At 37.7% G+C, this 21,185-nt stretch overlaps 1 protein-coding gene across 1 annotated transcript in view; it reads left to right on the forward strand.

Moving 5' to 3' along the window:
• Window positions 1–7,936, forward strand: part of LOC149837727 (uncharacterized) — a 48,469-nt gene extending 40,533 nt beyond the window's left edge. The window contains exon 5 of the mRNA XM_090008110.1: window positions 7,837–7,936. Within this exon, the coding sequence (XP_089864236.1) occupies window positions 7,837–7,936 (100 nt within the window). The remainder of the gene's footprint in view (window positions 1–7,836) is intronic.
• The last annotated feature ends 13,249 nt before the right edge of the window (window positions 7,937–21,185 follow it).

Below are 21,185 nucleotides of genomic sequence, written 5' to 3' on the forward strand. Positions count from 1 at the left end.
TCATTTCTATATTCCAGATTCGTCTCCTGATTTTAAAATTCAAAATCAAAGTTTCAATTTGTATCCTTCTTCCCAAATTTTGGAAATTGATCTAGGATCTCTCAAAGTTCAATTTCAAGTTCTATCTGGGTTCTTAAAATCCAAATTCCATTTATATTTCCAAAGCCCAAACCCATCTTCGGATCTTATCTGGATTCCCAAAATCCAGATCCATCTTCAAATCTCATCTGGATTTCTAAAAACCAGATCCATCTTCTAATTCCATACTAGATTCCATACTTCGGATCCAAATCCATTTAGGATTCTAGATTTTGGATCCAACTCCATATTGGATCTCAGACTTCAGGTCCAATCCCATTTAAGATCCCAGAATTTCAACTTCATTTTTGGATCCCAGACTCCAGATACAATTACCATTTTGGATTCCAGACTTCGAATCCAAATCCATTTAGAATTCCAGATTTCGGATCCAACTCCATATTGGATCTCAGACTTTAGATCCAAATTCTGTTTAGGATTCCAGGTTCCATACCAAATTCTAAATTCCAAATCCCATCTAGATTTCTTCCACCTTATCATTCTGATTTCAAATTTTCAATGTAGAGTTCCACTCTATCTTCAAAATTCCATCTTGACTCTCAATTCTAAAGTCCATATTCAACTTTCAATTCTTATTTCCTAAAACTCCTTTCTTCAAATTCAAGTTTATCTCAGCTTTGATTATTTCAAAACTCAAGATCTATTCTAAAACTTAAGTTAGAAAATCTAACTTCTCCAAGTCCTTTAACTTTCAAAAACCATTTCTTCATCATATTCTTCACAAATTTCAAATCACTTGGATAAAATTTCCAAATTCTTTTCAAAAGAGCATACATTCTTGCATTGCACAATCATGATTCCTTGTGCATTCAGACTTAGAATAAATTCTTAATTGATATTTTAGCAAATCAAAAAGGCATAAATTCGACCCTTGGTCCGATTACCCCTGGTAAAGGCGCCAGGAACGGTCGAACCTCGTACCGACGAGCGAATCCGATCTCCCAATTTTTTCCGCAAATATTTCAAAACGGAGGCGAGTAATTTTCTAAATATTTTCAAATCAAGGTCAAGTGAGACCCCACAAATGAGTTCCTCTTTCTTCTTTCTTTTTCTTTTCTCTCTTCTTTTCTATCTTTTATTCCCCTTTAAAAAGGGAACAGATGTTAGAAAGGCAAAGAGAATAGAAAAGAGGAACGAGAGGAAAAATTTTGCGATGATCACAGATTTGGCGACCGAGATGGGACTCGTCTTCGTCCAGTCGAATCTATGCCTTTGCTTTGCTTTGATATTACCTAAGTCTTTATTCTTCGAATGTCATCTTCATTTTCATGCAAACCTTAGGAGCCTAGATTCTGTCCTAGCTGACATAATGCACATAAGATTTAAGTATGGTTTGGTAGGACCATATTGGGGAGATTATTCCATGCTGACATTAGACTTAGGTCTGAAATACAACTCTCAATTTTTGGGATTGAACGCAAAACAATGTATGCAAGTGTATGCTTCTTTTCATTTTAATCTATCTCTTTAGGACTTGTATTAGAGCTTTATGAATTTATTGCATGTTGAACATGTTTTTGAAAACATCCCTACCTATATTGTCCCGGTCTTCACGTTGCTGGGCTGTCTCACTGAACCATAGTTCGGGAGAGAGCCTCACAACTGGACCACTTATTTGGGTTCGTGCCCCCCTACCAGGTACCTAAGGGCCATAGTTCGAGGTATATCGGTAGGCGCTCAAGGATGTTAGGAAGTCTTTACCTTAGAACCAGAGAAATATTTTATGCCACGTACTTCGAGCTTCGGCTCGAGTATATCGGCATACCTTGATTGGAATCAGATGATCTAAAATCTTAGAGTTAGGATTAAGGTCCTATCAGCCATTTCAAATATTGCATATAGGGTCAACTTTAGGAAGTGTTGTTTTTGCATCCTTGTTTATACATCTGTGATTGCGTGATATTTTATATTCCTTATATTTTCCAAAACCTTGGATATATATTATTCAAAATTTCCTCTTTGTTTTCAAGAACCCAGGGGTATTTTTCCTTTTCTTCTTCTCATTTATTCAATTCTTTTGATCCTGCCTGCTATTTTCAAAATTTTAAATCCTTGTCATCTTTTTTTCAAATTCATTTTCTCCTTCATGAGAGAAATGATATTACCTATGAGGGTTTTTCAAAATCATAAAATCTTGAAAAATTTCTGCAAACTCTTCATCATGATCATCAAAAAAATTAATATTTTGGTCCAATCTTTTTCAAAATCAACCATCATGTTGATTTTTCTTTTCCAAAATGGATTTTAAATCATTATCTTCAAAAACAACCCTCATGATGATCTCTCATGTTGATTCCCCTTTTCAAAGATCAGCTCTCGCGCTCATCAGTTTTCTCATGGTTGATTTTCTTCTCAAAATGATTTTTCAATTGTCTTTTAAACATTCTCCTCTCACTTTAAAGATCCCACAGGCAGGATCAAATAAACTCTTTTCTTTTCTCAATTTTTCATTTTTTGTCAATCTTATCAGTTTTTATCCTTCTTTACTAATTTTATCAATTTATCTATTTCCCAATTCTTTCAAATTTTGGTAAATTCTTCATATTACCCTTTCAGGTTAAGGGATAAACCTGACCCTCGTTGTCCGAGGTGTTCCCATTCAGGATAAGAGATAATCCTGAGACCCCTCATAGGAGAGATATTGCTACCTATGAGAATTTTTTTTGCAAAACATTTTTTATCAATGTCGCTTTATTTTTGTAAATTTCTATCAATTTCACTTTTAATTTTCCTCAAAATTCTATTCTATTTCTTACCCTTTCAGGTTAAGGGATAAACCTGATGCCTCCTTCCCATGAGGTATTCTTTTATTCTTTTCCCGCTCAGGTTAAGGGATAAACCTGACCCTCGTCATTCGAGGTGTTCCCATTCAAGATAAGAGATAATCCTGAAACCCCTCGTAGGAGCAATAATGCTACCTATGAGAATTCTTTTATAACACAAGTTTTATCATTCTTTTTTATTTTCTAAATTTATATCAATTTCTCTTCACTAATTCTCCTTAAATTCTATTCTATTCCCATTCAGGATAAGGGATAATCCTGAGACCCCTCACAGAAGCAACAAGGCTACCTGTGAGCATTCTTTTCAAAAACAAAATTTTCATAAATTTATTCAATTTTTCTAAATTGTATTCTTTTTTTCCCTTTTAGGTTAAAGGATAAACCTGAACCTCGGCATTCGAGGTATTCTTCTCCCCACTGAGGATAACAGATGATCCTGAGATCACTCATAAGAGCAACAATGCTACTTGTGAGAATTCTTTTACAAAATAAATCTTTCATCAATTTCTTCAAACTTTCTCCATTTTTATCAAATCTTTCATTAAATTCTATCTCCTTCTATCTTCTCAAACTTTATTCTTTTTCCCCGTTCAGGATAAGGGGTTAATCCTGAAATTTGGACCGCATACAGCTAACTGTGCTGATCCATCTAAAATCACCAATCATAAATCATAAATCTTGTCATATCTCTTCTAAATTCAAATCTCAAGTATACCCTCAAAAATCTCCTTCCTCCCTCTCAGGTTGAGGGACAAAACTGAACCTCGGCCTTCAAGGTATTTATTTCCCTTTCAGATTAAGGGAGAAACCTAAACTTTCCCTTCAGGATAAGGGATAATCCTAAAAACACCGACAATCATTCTCGTTCAAAATTCTCAAATATCTTAGAATGTCGGTCTCCTTTCCAAAACTCTCGGTCAGAAAGTCCACTGCTCATGCTGGCCCCATTTCAAAACCCAGTGCTCGTGCTGGTACATTTTCAAAAACCCAGTACTCATACTGGGGCATTTTTTGAAAAATCCAGTACTCGTACTGGTATGCGTAGCGCTCATGCTAGTGTCTGGCTGATTGATCAGTTGGCCTCCTAGGTTCAGTCTTTGCACTAACCATTCGTCAAAAAATTCAAAGTTCTAATCACATTTTCAACCTTTGGGTCATCCAATTCTCAAATCCAAGCCTTCGGGTTACAATTTCATCAATATCTATCATCCTCAAGCCCTTGGGTCACAACTCTATCAATGTCAATCATTTTTACCATTTTAAACATCAAAATTTTGCTATCGAGCTGGTCGGTCAATCAAATCCTGCTTTCGAGCTGGTCGGTCAAACAAATTCTGCTTTCGAGCTGGTGGGTCAATCAAATCCAGCTTTGAAGCTGGTCGGTCAAAAAAATCTTGCTTTCGAGCTGGTTGAACAAAAAATCCTGCTTTCGAGCTGGTCGGTCAAACAAATCCTGCTTTCGAGCTGGTCAGTGTTATTGTCCCGAAATTTTCCCCCGTCTTCCCTTCCTTGCGGAAGAGAGAGAAAAATGCTTTCGCGATTCAAACTTGACCGGATTTTGGAAATTGTTTTGAAATACTCGCCTCCGTTTTGAAAATTGTGGGAAAATCCATGGGATGAGGCTCAACCTGTCGGTACGAGGTTCGACCGTTCCTGCCGCCTTTAACAGGGATAATCGAACCAATGACCAAAATTGTGGTTAACTTAGTAAAATCATTGAAATTGTATTCTATCCTAAATGCACAAAGAATTCAGGCATGTGCTATGAGAATTTTGGAAAATGTAAATTGGAAAATATGATGTATGATTAGAATACATTTGGAGTTGAAAAGCATTTCTCAGGAAAAGATGGAAATCAATCTCTCAAGAAAATTCAGACGAAGAAGGTTTGGAATCTCGAGAAAGTTTATAAAGAGTCGGAAAATCTTGAAGAAGTGAGAATCTCAAGAAAATCTTGAGAAAGTTTATAAAGACTTAGAAAACCATGAAGAAATGAGAATCTCAGGAAAATTGTAGGAATTCTTGAGAAAAGATGAACATTTGAAAAGGAAAGCACTTGTTGGGAAAATTCAGACTTTTAGAATTTTCTTAAGAAAAGGATAGAAAATTTTGTAGGAAAATTCATTGGATAAGAAAATTCAAAACTTAGGAAATTGAATTCCTGAGAATCTTGTCTTTGAAATGTCTGAAAATCAACTTTGATTCTTGAGAAAGATGAGAAATTCCTTTTGAAAGCATCTTAAGAAAATAATATTTTCAAGAAAAATCACAGGAAAACTTTGATTTGGAAAATCCAACTCCGAATATCATCATAGTTTCTTGAGAAATCGATTCCATGAAGTGAAAATCTCTTGAGAAAATCATGAGAAAAACAGATGATGCAAATGATTTGAATGAATGAATGCACTTTGAAAAGATTTCTGAAAAATTGGTTGGAAAAATGTGGATTAAGTCAAAGTAAATCCTTCACATATTCTGACTGTGGCCATGAATATATTCAGGGTTCATTGGAGTTAATTCACAATATTTTGAAAACATTGGAAATATGAGGTGCATGTTCAAGATAGCCTAAGAGTGTAGGCTCAATGTGACTGGTAGAGAGATGATGGATCTGGGTCTCGTCCATATTCCGACTAGGGCCGTAAATATGGATTCCACCGAGTTCATCAACTCTCTAAGAGTTGGTGCACGTGACATTCGTGTTCATCCACGGTGAATTTGGAAAATTGAGATATATGCATCATAGAATCAGGATATTACTGAAATCAAACTATATGAGATGCGGCCTAATCTAAGCAGTAAAAGTAAATCTTATTCCAATGTTTACATTGGATTGTTACATTGCATAACATAAAGTAAAAAAAAAAAATGAAATGGAGCCAAGAAATCATCATCTTCTAGACTTTCTTGCAAAATGAGAGTTAGTACAAAGAAACCAAGGAAAGGGGTATATATACCATATACAACGAAGATATATGTATAGACATAGAAATATTTGAATTTATGATAAATGATATATGATAATGAAGATGCATTTACAAAAAGAAAAGGAAAAGAAAAAAAAAATATGTGATAACAAATGCACATGAAGGGATATATACATATATATAAGTATATATATATATATATATATATGTATATATATATATATACATATATATATACATGTATACGTATACATATAGGTAGATATACAATAGATATACATATACATAGATATATATATATAATGAGAAAATATACATATTTAATGGAAATTCCATATAATGGGTAAAATCAGAAAATACAGGTATATACAGTTTCTGTAGGAGATTTTGCACAGCTGTATTTCTCAAATTACAAGGTAATTTTCAATGAAAATGGGAATGGAGCTTCCCTATATATCCATAACAAAGCATGCCAAAGATAGTATAGATGTCATGAACGGATATGGATATATCCGTTCATGAATCTAGTCGATTATCAAGACTGCACACCTACAACAGAAAATGGATATGTGCATGCAATATGCTGCAGTGGATGAAGCAATAGATGAATGGCGGCAACTCAAACTTTTCCAATTACCTAAAGTATAGAGAAATTCAATGCTAAAGCACAGACGACATAAGAGAAACTTTTAAGAAAATAAACTGGACTTTTTAGAGATTCCCATTACAGGCTTTTTCCAGCAAAGACTAAGGCACAGGAAACTGTGGTATGTTGTGTGACTATTATAATGAATTGGAAGCCCCAAATCAAATTCGTGGCTGAGATGCACCCAGCAGTTTCCGCAAGTAAAAAAAAAATTTGAACTCGAGATGAGATGGTTTGCCGATGATGCCCTTAACTGTGTTCTTATAAGCCAGCTCTTCATCCATTCTATTCTCAACATATCTTCTAAACAATAACTCAAAATTACTCTGAACTATTCCAAGATTCAAGAAAATGTCATTTTTTTTTTATTCTTGTTCCAAAGTAATGGCAAAAGTAAATGATGATCCAAGCGTTAGTGACCACCCTAATGCAACACCTGTTGCTCTTCTGTCAGCATTCTGCAAAACTGGATTTGATTCCAGCACCATTCATATCCTTTCCCTGAACATAGAGCCCCCTCAAAGAAGGTTTTATCCCTTTTGGTCATGCAACGACCACATTAATGTTCTTTGGGAAATCCGATCCCAGAGACTGCAAATATCCCAGTAGGTAACCATGTGAAAGCCCCAAGAATTAGTCTTCATATGAGAGTATTTCCTCATAATTATCTGACTGCAACACAACTATGAAGTATGAAGCTTCATCACTTCACATACTTTAGCAAGTAAAGACCAAGATTCAAAATGAACATGTGCTGGAGGGGAAAGGCTTGAATGGACCAAACAAATGATGGGAACGACGCAGAGAGACTGGGTCTTGTATCCTTCCAACTAGAAGTACATGAACTCTGTACCTTAACTATTACAAAATGGGCTTGATTCTTATATAAAAAAAACATGAAATGATAAGGAAGAATATAATGTAACAGTAGATAGGCTGTAGGTATGATGCACAACAGAAAATAATGAGACTAATGGCTATGGCATGCACGTTTATAGGCTACTGAGGTGAGGGTATTACCCATGAACAGGATGATCCGACTCATCTCTTCAGCCTGAATATGAAAATTTTTCCAACTATTCCATTTAAATCATTCTATTATAATGAAAATGAGATCTTAAATGGTTCTTCAGTTGATATTAATCCTAACTAACAGCCTGCAACAAGGTTTTATTTGACAAAACTAAACGAAAGGATGATGAAAATATATCCACATGTTACCTTGTAGATCCCCTGCACCAAGTGATCTGTAGGCAGCGTATAAGGGTCGATTTTCTCTGATGCTGGCCTGAAGGATATTGGGGAACAAGCCTGCTGGATTTCTTCTGCTGCTGGATTGCAGGAAAATGGGGAAATGCTAGCTGGGCGTTTCTTTTTGCAGGTGGGTTGAAGAAGATGGACAACGGCTGGACCTTTTGTTGCTGGGGTTGAAGGAAGTGGAGATGGATGATGGGCAGCAACTGGAGATGCCCTGCGGCTGAAGGATGATTGCAGCTTGTTGGTGGGCTGAAGATGGACTGAAGACCACGTCTTTTGCTGGGCTGCAGCTGGGCTGAAATGAGGTTGGGCTAGAAATTGATGAAGACGTTGGGCTGGAGGTGCAGATGGGAAGTAGCAGCCGTTGGACCACTGCTGGGTATCTCTTGTTGATAGAATGAAGAAGGATGAAGGATCAGATGGTGATTGAAGACCTGCGGCTGCTGCAAGTGAAAGGGGCTCCACGCTGAGAAGGGAAAGCCAAAGCTTCCTTTCCTCTGCTGTTGGGCTGAATAAAAATTGGGAAAGCCAGAACCCGTTGAGGATGAAATCCCTGCAGAAATCCAAAAAGAAAAGCCGTAAATCCTCCCCCTCATTCAATCGGTTACCTCCCCTTTTAAAGATTTTCCTCTCTTTCCAAAGATCCAGCTTCCTTTCCCCTTTGAAAATACGTTACCTTCGTTCTTTTTTTGAAAATTTTGGCAATGTGAAACTGATGCCTCATTAAGTTTGAAAAATTTGCTGTTTAAAAGAGGACGGTTTTATTATTTTCAAAATTTTTCGGTTCATTTACCTAAGGTTTTAGGTAAAATGATCTTTTTAAGGAAAGTTTAGCTGTGGCGCCGTGTTGGGGCTGTTTCTTTTTTTCTTTTTTTTAAAAACGAATAGTAAATAAAAAAAAAAGATAAAATTAAATGGGGGATGCCACCTCAGCCAAATTTTTTTTTTTAAATTCTTTTTGAAAATAAAGTTTTATTTTGTTTTGAAAATCTTTTATTTTCAAGTGGGATGCCACATGTGTGTGGGCCCACTATCTAAAAGAATAAATAATAAAAAAACAATAACATTAAGAAGAATTTGCAAGTGGGTTCGATCTCCGGGTGGGTCCCGCTTGAGAATAAGAAATTTACCTGGGATCCTGAATATGATGCTAGTTCAAAGGTGGGTCCCGCTCCATTTATTTGAAAATACGAGATAAAACATTATTTGTTTTTCAAGAATTTGGAAAAATCGGGTTTTCAGGGCAAAAATATGGATAAATGTAAAAAAAATTGTAAAGAGATTTAAAATCTTTTGCAAAAAGTTTTAAGATAAAATCTTTAAAATCAATATCCAGATATCCAGATTGTTTTTCTTAAAAAAAAAAATTGTAATTCAAAGTTCTGGGGGTAAAATGGGAAAATTTGGTAATTTTGAATACCCAGGGTTTTAAAAATCAATTTGAAAAAGTTTAAAAATCAAATCTGGATGGACAATTTTGAAAATCAGGAGTTCTGGATCTCAAACTGACATGCTATGCAGTAAAATGATGCAATGCTATGCAAAGACATGTTCTGTGAAATGTCACTCTGCACTTGGACTTGGAAATTCTAACTTTTTGTCCAGAAAGAGGATTTTGAAATTTTGCGATTTTAAGATGTCTCTGAACCTAAATATAGAAATTTTGAGGCTCAAGAATGAAATTTAGGACTTTTTGTTCGGTTCAATCTTGGAAAATGACCATTTTGCCCTTCATTTCTTCTGAAAAAAAATGAAATATGATGATTGAGGGCGATGTCAAGAAGGTGAGTGAAAATTTGGGGTGTTTACAGATGCCCCTCTTTGCTACTAAGCCGGCTTATGGTCGAGCTTAGTGGCAAAGAAAACACACCAAATTTGGGCTATATATAAAAAAAGGCCTCAATTAGAAGGATTTGACTGGGTATGAAGAAAATTAGCCCGAGGAAGATGGTAGATATGAAGCAAAGAATGAAGAGAAAGAACTTACTATGTGAGAGTGAAATTCAGGTTTTTATGCCCTTAACCTGGATGGGACAGAAAATGCTTTGTATGGAACGAAGCTCAGGTTTTAACCCTTGACCTGATTGGGGAATGGGATATCTCATCGAAATGAGACTAAGGTTTGTACCCTTAACCTGATCGGGCGGAAGATGAAATACCTCTTTGATTGAGGCTCAGGTTTGTACCCTTATCCTGATCGGGCGGAAGATGAAATACCTCTTTGATTGAGGCTCAGGTTTGTACCCTTATCCTGATCGGGCGAAATGAAAATGAAATACCTCATCAAATGAGGCTCAGGTTTATACCCTTAACCTGATTGGGCGGAAAATGGAATACCTTTTTTAATGAGGCTCAGGTTTATACCCTTATCCTGATTGGGCGGAAAATGAAATACCTCATCAGAGGAGGCTCAGGTTTGTACCCTTATCCTGATTGGGCAGAAAAATGAATTGGTATGATGGAATCTTCAGATTTTGCACAATAAATCCGACAAGGGCTTTGCAAAAGGAAGGAAAATGGGGTCCCTAAAGCTTGAAAAAGTGATTGATTTTGGGCGTCTCATTGCTGAGACTAAATAGCTTTTTGAAACTGCCTTTTGCGAGAAAATGATTGGTGGTTCGACCTCGAACCGAAATGGACTGTCTATGGTTGAACAGTGGGGACACAGGGAAGTGTGCAAATATGAGAGTTCATGCTCTCAAAGAAGGGAAGGAATCAAGTCCTTAAGAGGGATTTAAAATTGGTGTCAGAATGTATTAAAAACGGACATCAAGCTCTCACTTCACGTCAGGATAGCTAGAAAATATTGTCAAAATGTTGTTGACTCAAAGTTTTGGAAATGTTGCACATTGTTGCAAAGATATTCTTTCTTTTCTACCTGAAGCATTACCTCCAAACAAGGTTCACTTCATAGAATCAAGATTGGAAACCCAAATTATTTGCAATTGACCTTCTTCAAGGAAGTTATCAATTTCCTTGATATGAATAGGAAAAAGAATCTGATATTATGAAAGCAATTGATGAAAGAATACTGATAATAGAATTTCACAAATTTAAAGAAGATTCTTGATAGATTTGGCAGTTTGATATCCTGGGAGCTTCTCTCATGATAATCTTGCTGCACTCTTTTGGCTCTTTTGGGTTTTTGCTACAGTCTCCTTCATTTTGGAGATGTTCTGACTTTTTCTCTCTCTATTTTTCCTCTCTTGCTCTCTTTTGGAAAGGGTACGTCACAAACTCCAACTTGGAGATGTTTCGATCCTTCTTTGACGATATTGGCTCATGGGTTGGGAGATCTTTAGATGATAGCTGAAATTAAATATCTTTTAGGGATTGTCGAGAGGTTCATCGCATCTGCCTTCATCTCGATAGTGCTTTGGACTTTCCTTGGAAGGATCCATCACAAACTCCGCCATCTTGGAGATGTTTCAAATCTTCTTTGGCCCCGGGGGTCTACTCGCTTAGTTCGCCTTCATCTTGACGACAAGTGAGAGATTCCTTTTACGGATATTTAACTGCAGCTTAGGTGATTTTTTTTTTTTTTGAGGAGACACGGTTTTAATGAATGCTCTCTTTTTCTAGCGCTCAAGATATTTTCACTGCCTCATCTTTAGAAGAATGGTCTTTAAAAATGTGCCATTGACTGCGATCAATATCACTCATTTATGGCTTTGCAATAACATTGGATCTTCTTTTTTGGCCATATCGAGGATTTATCCTTCGTCCTTTTGGTTGGCCAATAAAAAGAATTCGAGTTTCGAATCTCTTTTCGCAAAAGCTTCACTCTTTTGGAAGTAATGCTGAAGGTAGATTTGAGGTAAAGATTTGTGTAATAAATTTTTTGAAATCAACAGGTAATTGACTGACAAATTGACAACATGTTCTTGAAATCCTTGGTGAAAGAGAGCATTTGAGATCCGGCTCAACACATCCGTGACGAAAATTCTCCTCTCTTTTTCCCCAAAAAGAGAGACTCAGGTTTAACCCTTACCTGAATGGGAAATAGAAAATACTCCTCTCTTCCCTAAAGAGGAGGTGTTTGCAAAACGAACTTTCGAAGAGAAATTAAGCTTTCGTCAAAGCTCCCTAATATTAGGCTTCTCTTATGGAAAGGGGCCGATAATAGTGAGGTCTGAAAATTGGATCATGAAAGGAACGAGTCCATCACACTCTCCCTGAAAAGAGGGTCTTTCATGACAAAATGGCCTAGTATGAAATTGGGGGGTCACAAGAAAAGCGAGTCTCCGTCGAGCCTCTCCCTTAAAAAGGGTTCCTCGTGTGAAATTGTTAATTGTTTTGCAAACGGTTCACGAAGACGCGAGTTCCTTCAAACTCTCCCTGGAAAGGGGCTAAGTGAACAGATTGGATAGCATGTGAAAAGAACAAGCTCCCTCGAACTCTCCCTAAAAAGGGTCTCTTGCAAGAGAAAATGTTTGAAATTGGATATTGAGATTGATTGACCCAAAGGTCGAAATTGAAATTGGAAAATTGGGTGTTGGAAATTGAATGACCCGAAGGTCGAAATTGGATGACCTGACGGTCGAAATTGAGAATTGGTTGACCGTAAGGTTGAAATTGTGTGACCCGAAGGTCGAAATGGAGAATTGAGTGACCCGAAGGTCGAAAATTGGAAATTAGGTGACCCGAAGGTCGAAAATTGAAAATTGATTGACCCGAAGGTCGAAAATTAGAAATTGGTTGACCCGAAGGTCAAAATATGAAAATTGATTGACCCGAAGGTCGAAAATTTGGAAATTGAGTGACCCGAAGGTCAAAAATTTGGAATTTGAGTGACCCGAAGGTCGAAAATTGGAAATTGAGTAACCCGAAGGTCGAAATTGAGAATTGAGTGACCCGAAGGTCGAGATTGAGAATTGAGTGACCCGAAGGTTGAGATTGAGAATTGAGTGACCCGAAGGTTGAGATTGAGAATTTCATGATTCAAAGATTTAAATTGGAATTTGGAGGGCAAAATATCAAATTTGAGCAATTGACAGACCCTGATGATCGAAATGACTTGGATCAACAAAGGAGAATAATGAGTTCGAGTCAGAGCTCAAATAAAAAACAGAGATCACGAGTCGGAACCCGGATCAACAAAAGAAAATGAAGGGCTCGAATCTGAGCTCGAATGATATATAGAGATCATGAGTCGGAACTCGGATCAACAAAAGAAAATGAAGAGCTTGAATCTGAGCTCGAATGAATAAAGAGATCTCGAGTCGGACCCGGATCAACAAAAGAAAATGAAGAGCTCGCATCTGAGCTCAAATGAATAGAGAGATCTTGAGTCGAAACTCGGATCAACAAAAGAAAATGAAGAGCTCGCATCTGAGCTCAAATGAATAGAGAGATCTCGAGTCGGAACCCGGATCAACAAAAGAAAATGAAGTTCTTGACTTAGAGCTTGGATAAGCTAAAGAGATCTCAAGTCGGAACCTGGATCCACAGGAAAAAATGAAGAGTTCGAATCTGAGCTCGAATGAATAGAGAGATCTCGAGTCGGAACCCGGATTAATAGAGAAAATGATTTGAATAAAAATTCGAGTCGGAACTCGGTTTTCCAAAAAGTTGGATCTTGGAAATATACTAGTTTGAACACTGGATTTTGAAATAATACCAGTTCGAGCACTGGGTTTTGGTTCAGTATTGGTGATTGTCTTTCAATTTTGAATCATTAGGAATTGTAATGAGACTGTTTTGTTGAAATCCCAATACTGACTGGATTGTTGTTAATGCAGTTGAAATGCAAATGAATATGAATTGATGCACATGCATGCACAAGTGGGTAAAATGAGGAATTTGTTTATCCTGCCTGCATACAGAACAAAACTTTAAAAATGCCTCAGTATAACTGGGAAAGCAAGTTTGATCATTATTTGAGGAAAACGGGAAGATTTCAAGAGGAGAATAAATGTTTCAAGTATAGAACTTTTTCAAGTGTCGAGCATTAATGAGATCCGGTAATTCTACCCCATCGGCATTGATGAGCCGATATGAGTTGCGGGGTAATGCTTTTTTGACAACATAGGGACCTTCCCAATTTGGCGACCATTTGCCGCCGGGATGATGCTTGAGATAAGATGTGGATCAAAGTACTAAATCATTGACTTTGAATCTTCTTTCGATGACAGACTTCTTATATTGCCTGGCTACTCTCTGGCGATAGGCTTGAGCATGCTCTGCTGCTTTTAGCCTTCTCTCGTCGAGTAAGTCTAACTGTGCCAGTCGTTGCTGCTGGTATCGATCAAGGGGTAATTCTAGCAGTGATGCAAATTTCAAAGCGGGCTTCTGAACATGTAGCGGCAATACTACTTCTGTTCCATAAACCAATTCTGATGGAGTAGCATTCGTTGGTGTACGAATGGTGGTCCGGTAGGCCCATAGTGCATCGTGGATCTTCTCATGCCAGTCACGGCCTGTTTCCACAGTTCGCTCCAAGATACGAATTAAAATCTTGTTGGTGGCCTCTGCCTGACCATTCCCTTGAGGATAGTAGGGAGCGGAAAAATGATGATAGATCTTGAACTTTGAGCAAAATGTCTTCATCTTTTCATTCTTGAAATGACTGCCATTATCTGACACGATGTCATGTGGGATGCCGAAACGGCAAAGGATGCTCTTGTGGATAAAAGAGACCACGTGTCGTCCTTCTACTGCGCGAAGAGTGATAGCTTCCACCCACTTAGTGAAATATTCTGTTGCGGCAAGGAAGTATTTGTGGCCATTTGAAGCTGAGGGAGTGATGGAACCTACGACATCGAAGGCCCACATAGAAAATGGCCATGGAGAGACAACAGACTGTAAATAAGTTGCCGGAGCATGAATAGAAGGTGCGTGTATTTGGCATTGCACACACTTCTTCACATAATGATAACAGTCTTGCTGCATAGTTTTCCAATAATAACTTGCTCTGATGATCTGCTTGACAAGGGTTTGGTAGCCGACGTGACCACCACAGATGCCTTCGTGTGCTTCTCGCACGACTTCTTTGGCTTCATCTTCATCTAAACATCTGGAATATTCTGAACTGAATCCTCAACGATAGAGGACATTGGCCAAAATGAAATATCGAGTAGACATACGCTGGATTGCTCGTTGCTCTTTCTTTGAGAGTGGAGGAAATTCACCGGTTTCTATGAAAGTTTTGATGTTGTAATACCAAGGCTTCTTCCTTTGCTCAGCCTGGTTTACTTGTTCCACTGGAAGGAAAGCAGGTTGGTCAAGTCTGCCAATTTTAAAAGAGCGACAAGATTCTTCATTTCTGAATGCCATAATGGAGCCTAAACTGGCTAGGCTATCAGCCACTTGATTAAAATCTCTCTTGATATGGAATAACTGAAATTCTTCAAACTTGCTGACAAGAGTTGAAACAATTTTTTGATAGGGAAATAGCTTCTGATCTTTGACTTGCCATTCGGCTCGAACTTGATTGACAACAAGTAATGAGTCGCCGTAGGCATGCACTCTCTTAACATTGAAGTCTAGTAGAATCTTTAGACCTTGAATCAGGGCTTCATATTCAGCCATATTATGGGTACATTGAAAATCTAACTTGAGAGAAAATGGAATCATCTCTTTCTCAGGAGTGATTAATAAGATCCTAATGCCTATTCCAGCCATATTTTTGGAACCATCAAAAAATAAATTCCAGACTGGAGATTGCTGGATATTGCAAATTTGCTCATCCGGGAAGTCATCTTCGGCTTTCACTTCTTCTGCCTGAGGAAAATCCGCCAATTGATCTGCAATTGCTTGGCCTTTGATCGATTGCTGTGAGACATATTCTAAGTCATACTGCATCAATAAGACTTGTCATTTTGCGACTCGTCCGCTGAGAAAGGGCTGCTCTAAGATATACTTGAGAGGATTGAGTTTAGACAATATTTTGACTTCTGATGCTAGCAGGTAGTGTCTTAGCTTCTGACACATCCACACCAGAGCTAGGCAGGTCTTCTCTATTTGGGAGTATCTCTTTTCATAATCTATGAAAGTCTTACTCACATAATAAATGGCGTGCTCTATCAGGCTGCCTTCTTTGTATTGCGCTAAGAATCCGCCGCATGCGACTTGATTTACTGAGATGTATAATAGAAGAGGTTTTCCCAATTCTGGCGGCTTCAAGATAGGAGGATTGAGAAGATACCTTTTAATCCGATCGAACGATTGCTGACATTCTGGTCCCCATTCGAACCTTTCTCCTTTTCTGAGTAAGTGGTTGAAGGGCTCACATCTCATCGCCAAATTGAAAATAAACCGCCGAATTGATTGCATGCGTCCCTGAAGGCTACGCAATTCTTTGAGATTTTTCGGGGGTGGCATATCAATGATAGCCTTGGCTTTGGCTGGGTCAACTTTAATTCCCTTTTTGCTGACCAAAAAACCCAACAGTTTGCCTGATTCAACTCCAAAAACACACTTTTGCGGGTTAAGCCTTAACTTATAAAGGATGAGTCGCTTAAAGACTTGATCAAGCGCTTCGAGGTGATCTTCTCCCTCTTTAGATTTCACGAGAATATCGTCAACATACGCATCCATGATTTTGCGCATCTGATCGTGAAAGATAACGGCCATTGCCCGTTGATATGTTGCTCCAGCATTCTTGAGCCCAAAAGGCATAACTGTATAGCAGAAAGTGCCCAAAGGCGTAGTAAAGGAAGTTTTTGATTGGTCGCGGGTGGCCAACTTAATCTGGTTGTAGCCGGAATATCCATCCATGAAGGAGAACATGGCATGTCCTGCCGTGCTATCAATCAGAAGATCAATGTTTGGCAGTGGATAGTCATCCTTCGGAGTTGCCTTGTTGAGGTCTCTGAGTCTATGCAAATCCTGACTTTGCCACTTTTCTTTGGGACAACGACGATATTGGCTAACCAATCTGGATAGTCAATAGGTCGGATAAATCCTGCTTTGAGCAGATCTTCAAGTCCTTTTTTGACTTTTTGTTCTATTCTGGGATCCATTTTTCTCAGCTTTTGCTTAACTGGCTTTACATCTGGCTTCAAAACGAGTCGGTGTTCGACCAATTTGGGATCTAAGCCCGGCATATCTTCATATGTCCATGCGAACACTTCTTCATGTTGCTTGAGAAAATTTGTAAGTCTTTCTTTCTCTTCCGGACTTAGACTGGTACCGATCTTGAGAATCTTGGGATCTTCCTCTGAGCCGATATTGACATCTTCAATAGGATCTTGTACTAGAGCAGATGATTCATCTTGCTTCTGAACTGAGGCGAACTCTTGTAATTCCTGAAGAGACGGATCAAATTCTGCATAATCATCTAACTGCTTTGCAATCTTGTCGTCTCTTGTGCTTGCCTTTACTCGGTGAATTGATGCCGATTTTTGTAAAGCCTTTGGATTGATAACGAGTTTCTTGATTGTTCGGGAAGACATTTCTGAAATTTTGGATAAGAAATTGGATTCAGGAAAAATCGTCCATCATACGACAAACAATCATTTAAAAAGAATTATGCATAAAATGACATTTATAAAATGAGGATATCGAGATAAAAGAGACAGATGGCATCCAGATAGACAAAGAAACTTGACATTTTATTGATTTGACTTTGATAAAAGACATTGAGACATTTATTTTGAAAGGAATAGAAAGGAAATGCAACAAATGATTCTCAATATGCTCCTTTAACAAAAACAGTTTTCTTTGGTGAGCTCCCGCTGGAAAACCCTAATCCTGCCCTGTGGGTACGATGCTTCTGGATCATTGGCTCGATGCAACCATCTTCATTTTTGGCCAGTCCTTTAAAGGGTTGATAACCATGATTCAGAAGTAAATCAAATCCCTTTCTCACTTTCATAAATTGTGGAAACAATGGATGATCTTTGACAGTGTCGTGGCTGACACGACCTCCAATCTTGAAGAACTTGGGACCTCTCCATCGGGTCATGGCTATAGTGTGCATAGATAATTCTGATGTTGCCTGGAGTATTTCCTGACTTTCTCCGAGACTGATTTCTTCATTCTCTCTGATGCTAGGAATATCTGCAGTGAATGATGGTCGAGGGATCATAGGCTGTGGGAGCCTTTCTTCTGGGTCCTCTCCGAGCACTGTTGTAATCATTCCACCTTTGGACCATTTTACGCATTGATGCAAGGTGGAAGGCACTGCATTTGCATTATGAATCCACGTCCTTCCGAGCAATAGATTGTAGGTGGGTGGCACATTGACCACATGAAAAAGCACTGAATGCACAAAATAGTTAATGAACACTTCCAGGAATATCTTCCCTTTTGCTGTTTGACCATGGTTGTCAAACCCATAGATGGTAATAGGATCTAGAATGTATTCTTCTTCCTTAATGCCTAGCACCTTTGCGGTCATTTCGGGACATATATTGAGGCTGCTGCCTCCATCTACTAGCACATGGGGTACTGTCATTCCCCTTACCCGAACGACAATGTAAAGAGCATTATTGTGAAAGGAATGAGGTTTTGGAAGGTCCTCATCCGAGAAAGTGATTGGCGCATTAGTCATGGTTGAATTCACAATTTGTGCCATGTCTTCAGGAGTGGTACTGGGCTTAACTTTGATCTTTCTCAGCAGATCATCCAGTACTTGTTGATGCTTGCAGGAACTCTTGGTCAAGTCAAGAATGGAAACATTGGACAGAGCGGTCAGAGGCTTCTGACTTGGATTCTCTGGCTTGGGCTTGATGATTTGATTGAGAAAATCAGGAATTCCCTTTGACTAGGGGGATGATTTTACAGGTGCTTCAGAAACTTTCATCTTGCCGAATGCTGAGATTAGGTCCATCTTTTTAGAAGCTGGAGCTGCTTGTCGAAGTACTGATACCTGATGTTGAACTTGTAGATCTTGTGCAGAACACGGCTTGATGTGTTCATAAGGCAGGAATGGTTGTGCAGACACTACTGCTGTGGTGTGTGCAGGAAAAGGTTGCTTAAGAATGTCCATTTTTTCTTCTTCTTCTCCTTCTACCAATAAATTCTTGTCAATAAGATCCTGCACAATGTTCTTGAGAACGAAACAGTTCTGAGTGTTGTGTCCCACTGTTCTGTGGAACTTGCAGAATTGATCTTTCTATTTCCCCATAGGCACAGGGGGATCGGCCAGTCTAGGCAACTGAAAGTGCACTAGGATCGAGGCAACGAGCACTAGAGGGGGGGGTGAATAGTGCTTTTAAAAAATTTCTGCGGAATATAGAATGATTTTGCAAATCGAAAAGCAAACACACAAAGAACAAAAGATTTTATCCTGGTTCGGTCTAACCCGACCTACATCCAGTCCCCAAGCAAAACCCGCTTGAGATTTTCCACTATCAACCTTGTAAACTACAAGATCACAAAGACCATAATCGGTCCCACTTTCAGTAACAATCCTACTGAAAGCAAACAACTCCTTTACACCAAGGAGTCCTTTTTATAGAAAAAAAATAACAACTTACAATACAACCTATGAGCCTTCCTTTTGAATGAAAATGAGATGCAATTGGCTTTTGAGGTTGTTGAAACACTCTACTCACGAATTCACTATCTCTCAAAGTGATTTGAGTGAAAAACTGAAGTGAAAATATCACGTGAGTGAGAAAACAAATACTTGACTGAATAGGAGTGAAAAACAATAAGTAAATGATTCAAATCAATTGAATTCTTGTTGTTTCTCTATTTTTTTTAGTGTAAAATGCACTCATATTTATAGTTAAAAGATTCCATACGTTGAGAGTATGAAAGGGTGTCAAAACAGTCCATTTTGAACGATCAAAACATTTGAAAAATGAAAAGACACGCCTTTGTGAAGTTTCAGGAAAATGACAAAATTAGTCGACTGAAACATCAGTTAGTCGACTAATAGTTAGTTATTAGTAGACTGACAGTTATCGTCGGTCGACTGATCTGTTAATCGAGCCGTTTAAAAATCTGAACTTTTGAAACTTAGTCGACTTGAGAAAAGTTAGTCGACTGATAATATCATCAGTAGACTAAAAAACCTTTTAGTCGACTGCTGCTAAAATCTTCTGAAAAACAAACATTCTGTTCGGTCGACTGATAAAAAGCATTAGTCGACTGCTGCTAATTTTCCAGAAAACAGACATTCTGTCTAGTCGACTGATAAAATCTTCGGTCGACTAATTTGACAAGAATGACTTTTTAGAAAATATGGCGCGAAAGGATTAGTCGACTGATAAGTCTATTGGTCGACTAATAAACATGAAAATTTAAGAAAAGAGTTTTCTAAAAAGATTTTCAAAAGTGTTTCTTTTAGAAAAGTTTTTCTAAAGACTTTTAAGGTGAAATGCAACCTAAATATGCACTCTAAGTAAGGCTCTTACAAGAATCTAAGACTTTTAATGAATTAAACATTTGCACACAAGTCTTCAAAGATTCTTCATCGAATTCTTCAATTTCTTCATAGCCTTGGCTGAAATGCAGTTGATTGCACTTGCTGATCATCAAAACCTTGTACTTGAAGTATCATGTTTGGCTTCATTATCGTAACAATCTCCCCCTTTTTTATAATGACAAACTTAATCAAAGATGAAGCATTTAGATGCATAGATGGAGATTTTACTCCCCCTATCAATATGCTGCAAAACATTAAAAGTTAGCACATTTAAAGCACATATATCACATATTGATTGGTTTGCATTTCCATTCATCATTTCTTCATGCATTTAGAAATACATTCATTCAAAGCTTTCTTTTTCTCTTAATTTTGCATTTCTCATGCAAGATCTCCTGCAATGTAATTGCTATCATCTTTTTCTCAAGATCTCCTGCAATTTCAATGTAATGCTATCTTTATCTTTTTCTCCCCCTTTGTCAGAATCAAAAAGAGTAAGGGCAAAAATAGCATAAGCAAAATAGAGATACAAGTTTAAAAAAATATTACAACCCATAAAGTATGTATTTCAAAGATCAAAGATCAGAAAAGAGAGTTTAGCAAATCCTTAATGGCAGTTACATCCTTCTGAATTGAAGCAAGTTGTTGAGTCACATCTTCACGAAAAGTGTGTTGATGCAGCTCCAAAGCTTCCAGACTTTGCATAACTTCATCATGGTCTTGATTTGTTGAAAATTTCTTTCTTTTTGCATGAGATGAAGGTGTCGCAGAAGGTGAAGGTTCAGAAATAGATGGTTCATTAGGATCAGATGGTTCAGTTTGATCAACATTTAAAGGAGGCAGATATTTAATTTTCATTCTTTTAAAAATTGTTTGATCAAAGAACTCTTTTTGCTTAATGTATTTTTTATTTGTTAAAGGAACTTTGAAATGTCTAAAAATACGGGTTAAAAGACAACCATAAGGAAGAAATGATTTTTGTTTCCACAAGTTTGTAAAATACACATTGGCCCAGTTGACAGAAAAATTTCCAAATAAAACATAAAGAGCCGTAGATAGATCTGTGGAGTAATAATTAAAAGAACCAGTTTTGGGTAGAACATTATGGGCAAGGATTCGTCCAGCAATGCGTGCACGAGTTTGAAGATTAGTAT

This window comes from Nuphar pumila, chromosome 5 (assembly GCF_984573655.1).
Source record: "Nuphar pumila chromosome 5, dmNupPumi1.hap1.1, whole genome shotgun sequence".
Lineage (NCBI taxonomy): Eukaryota > Viridiplantae > Streptophyta > Magnoliopsida > Nymphaeales > Nymphaeaceae > Nuphar > Nuphar pumila.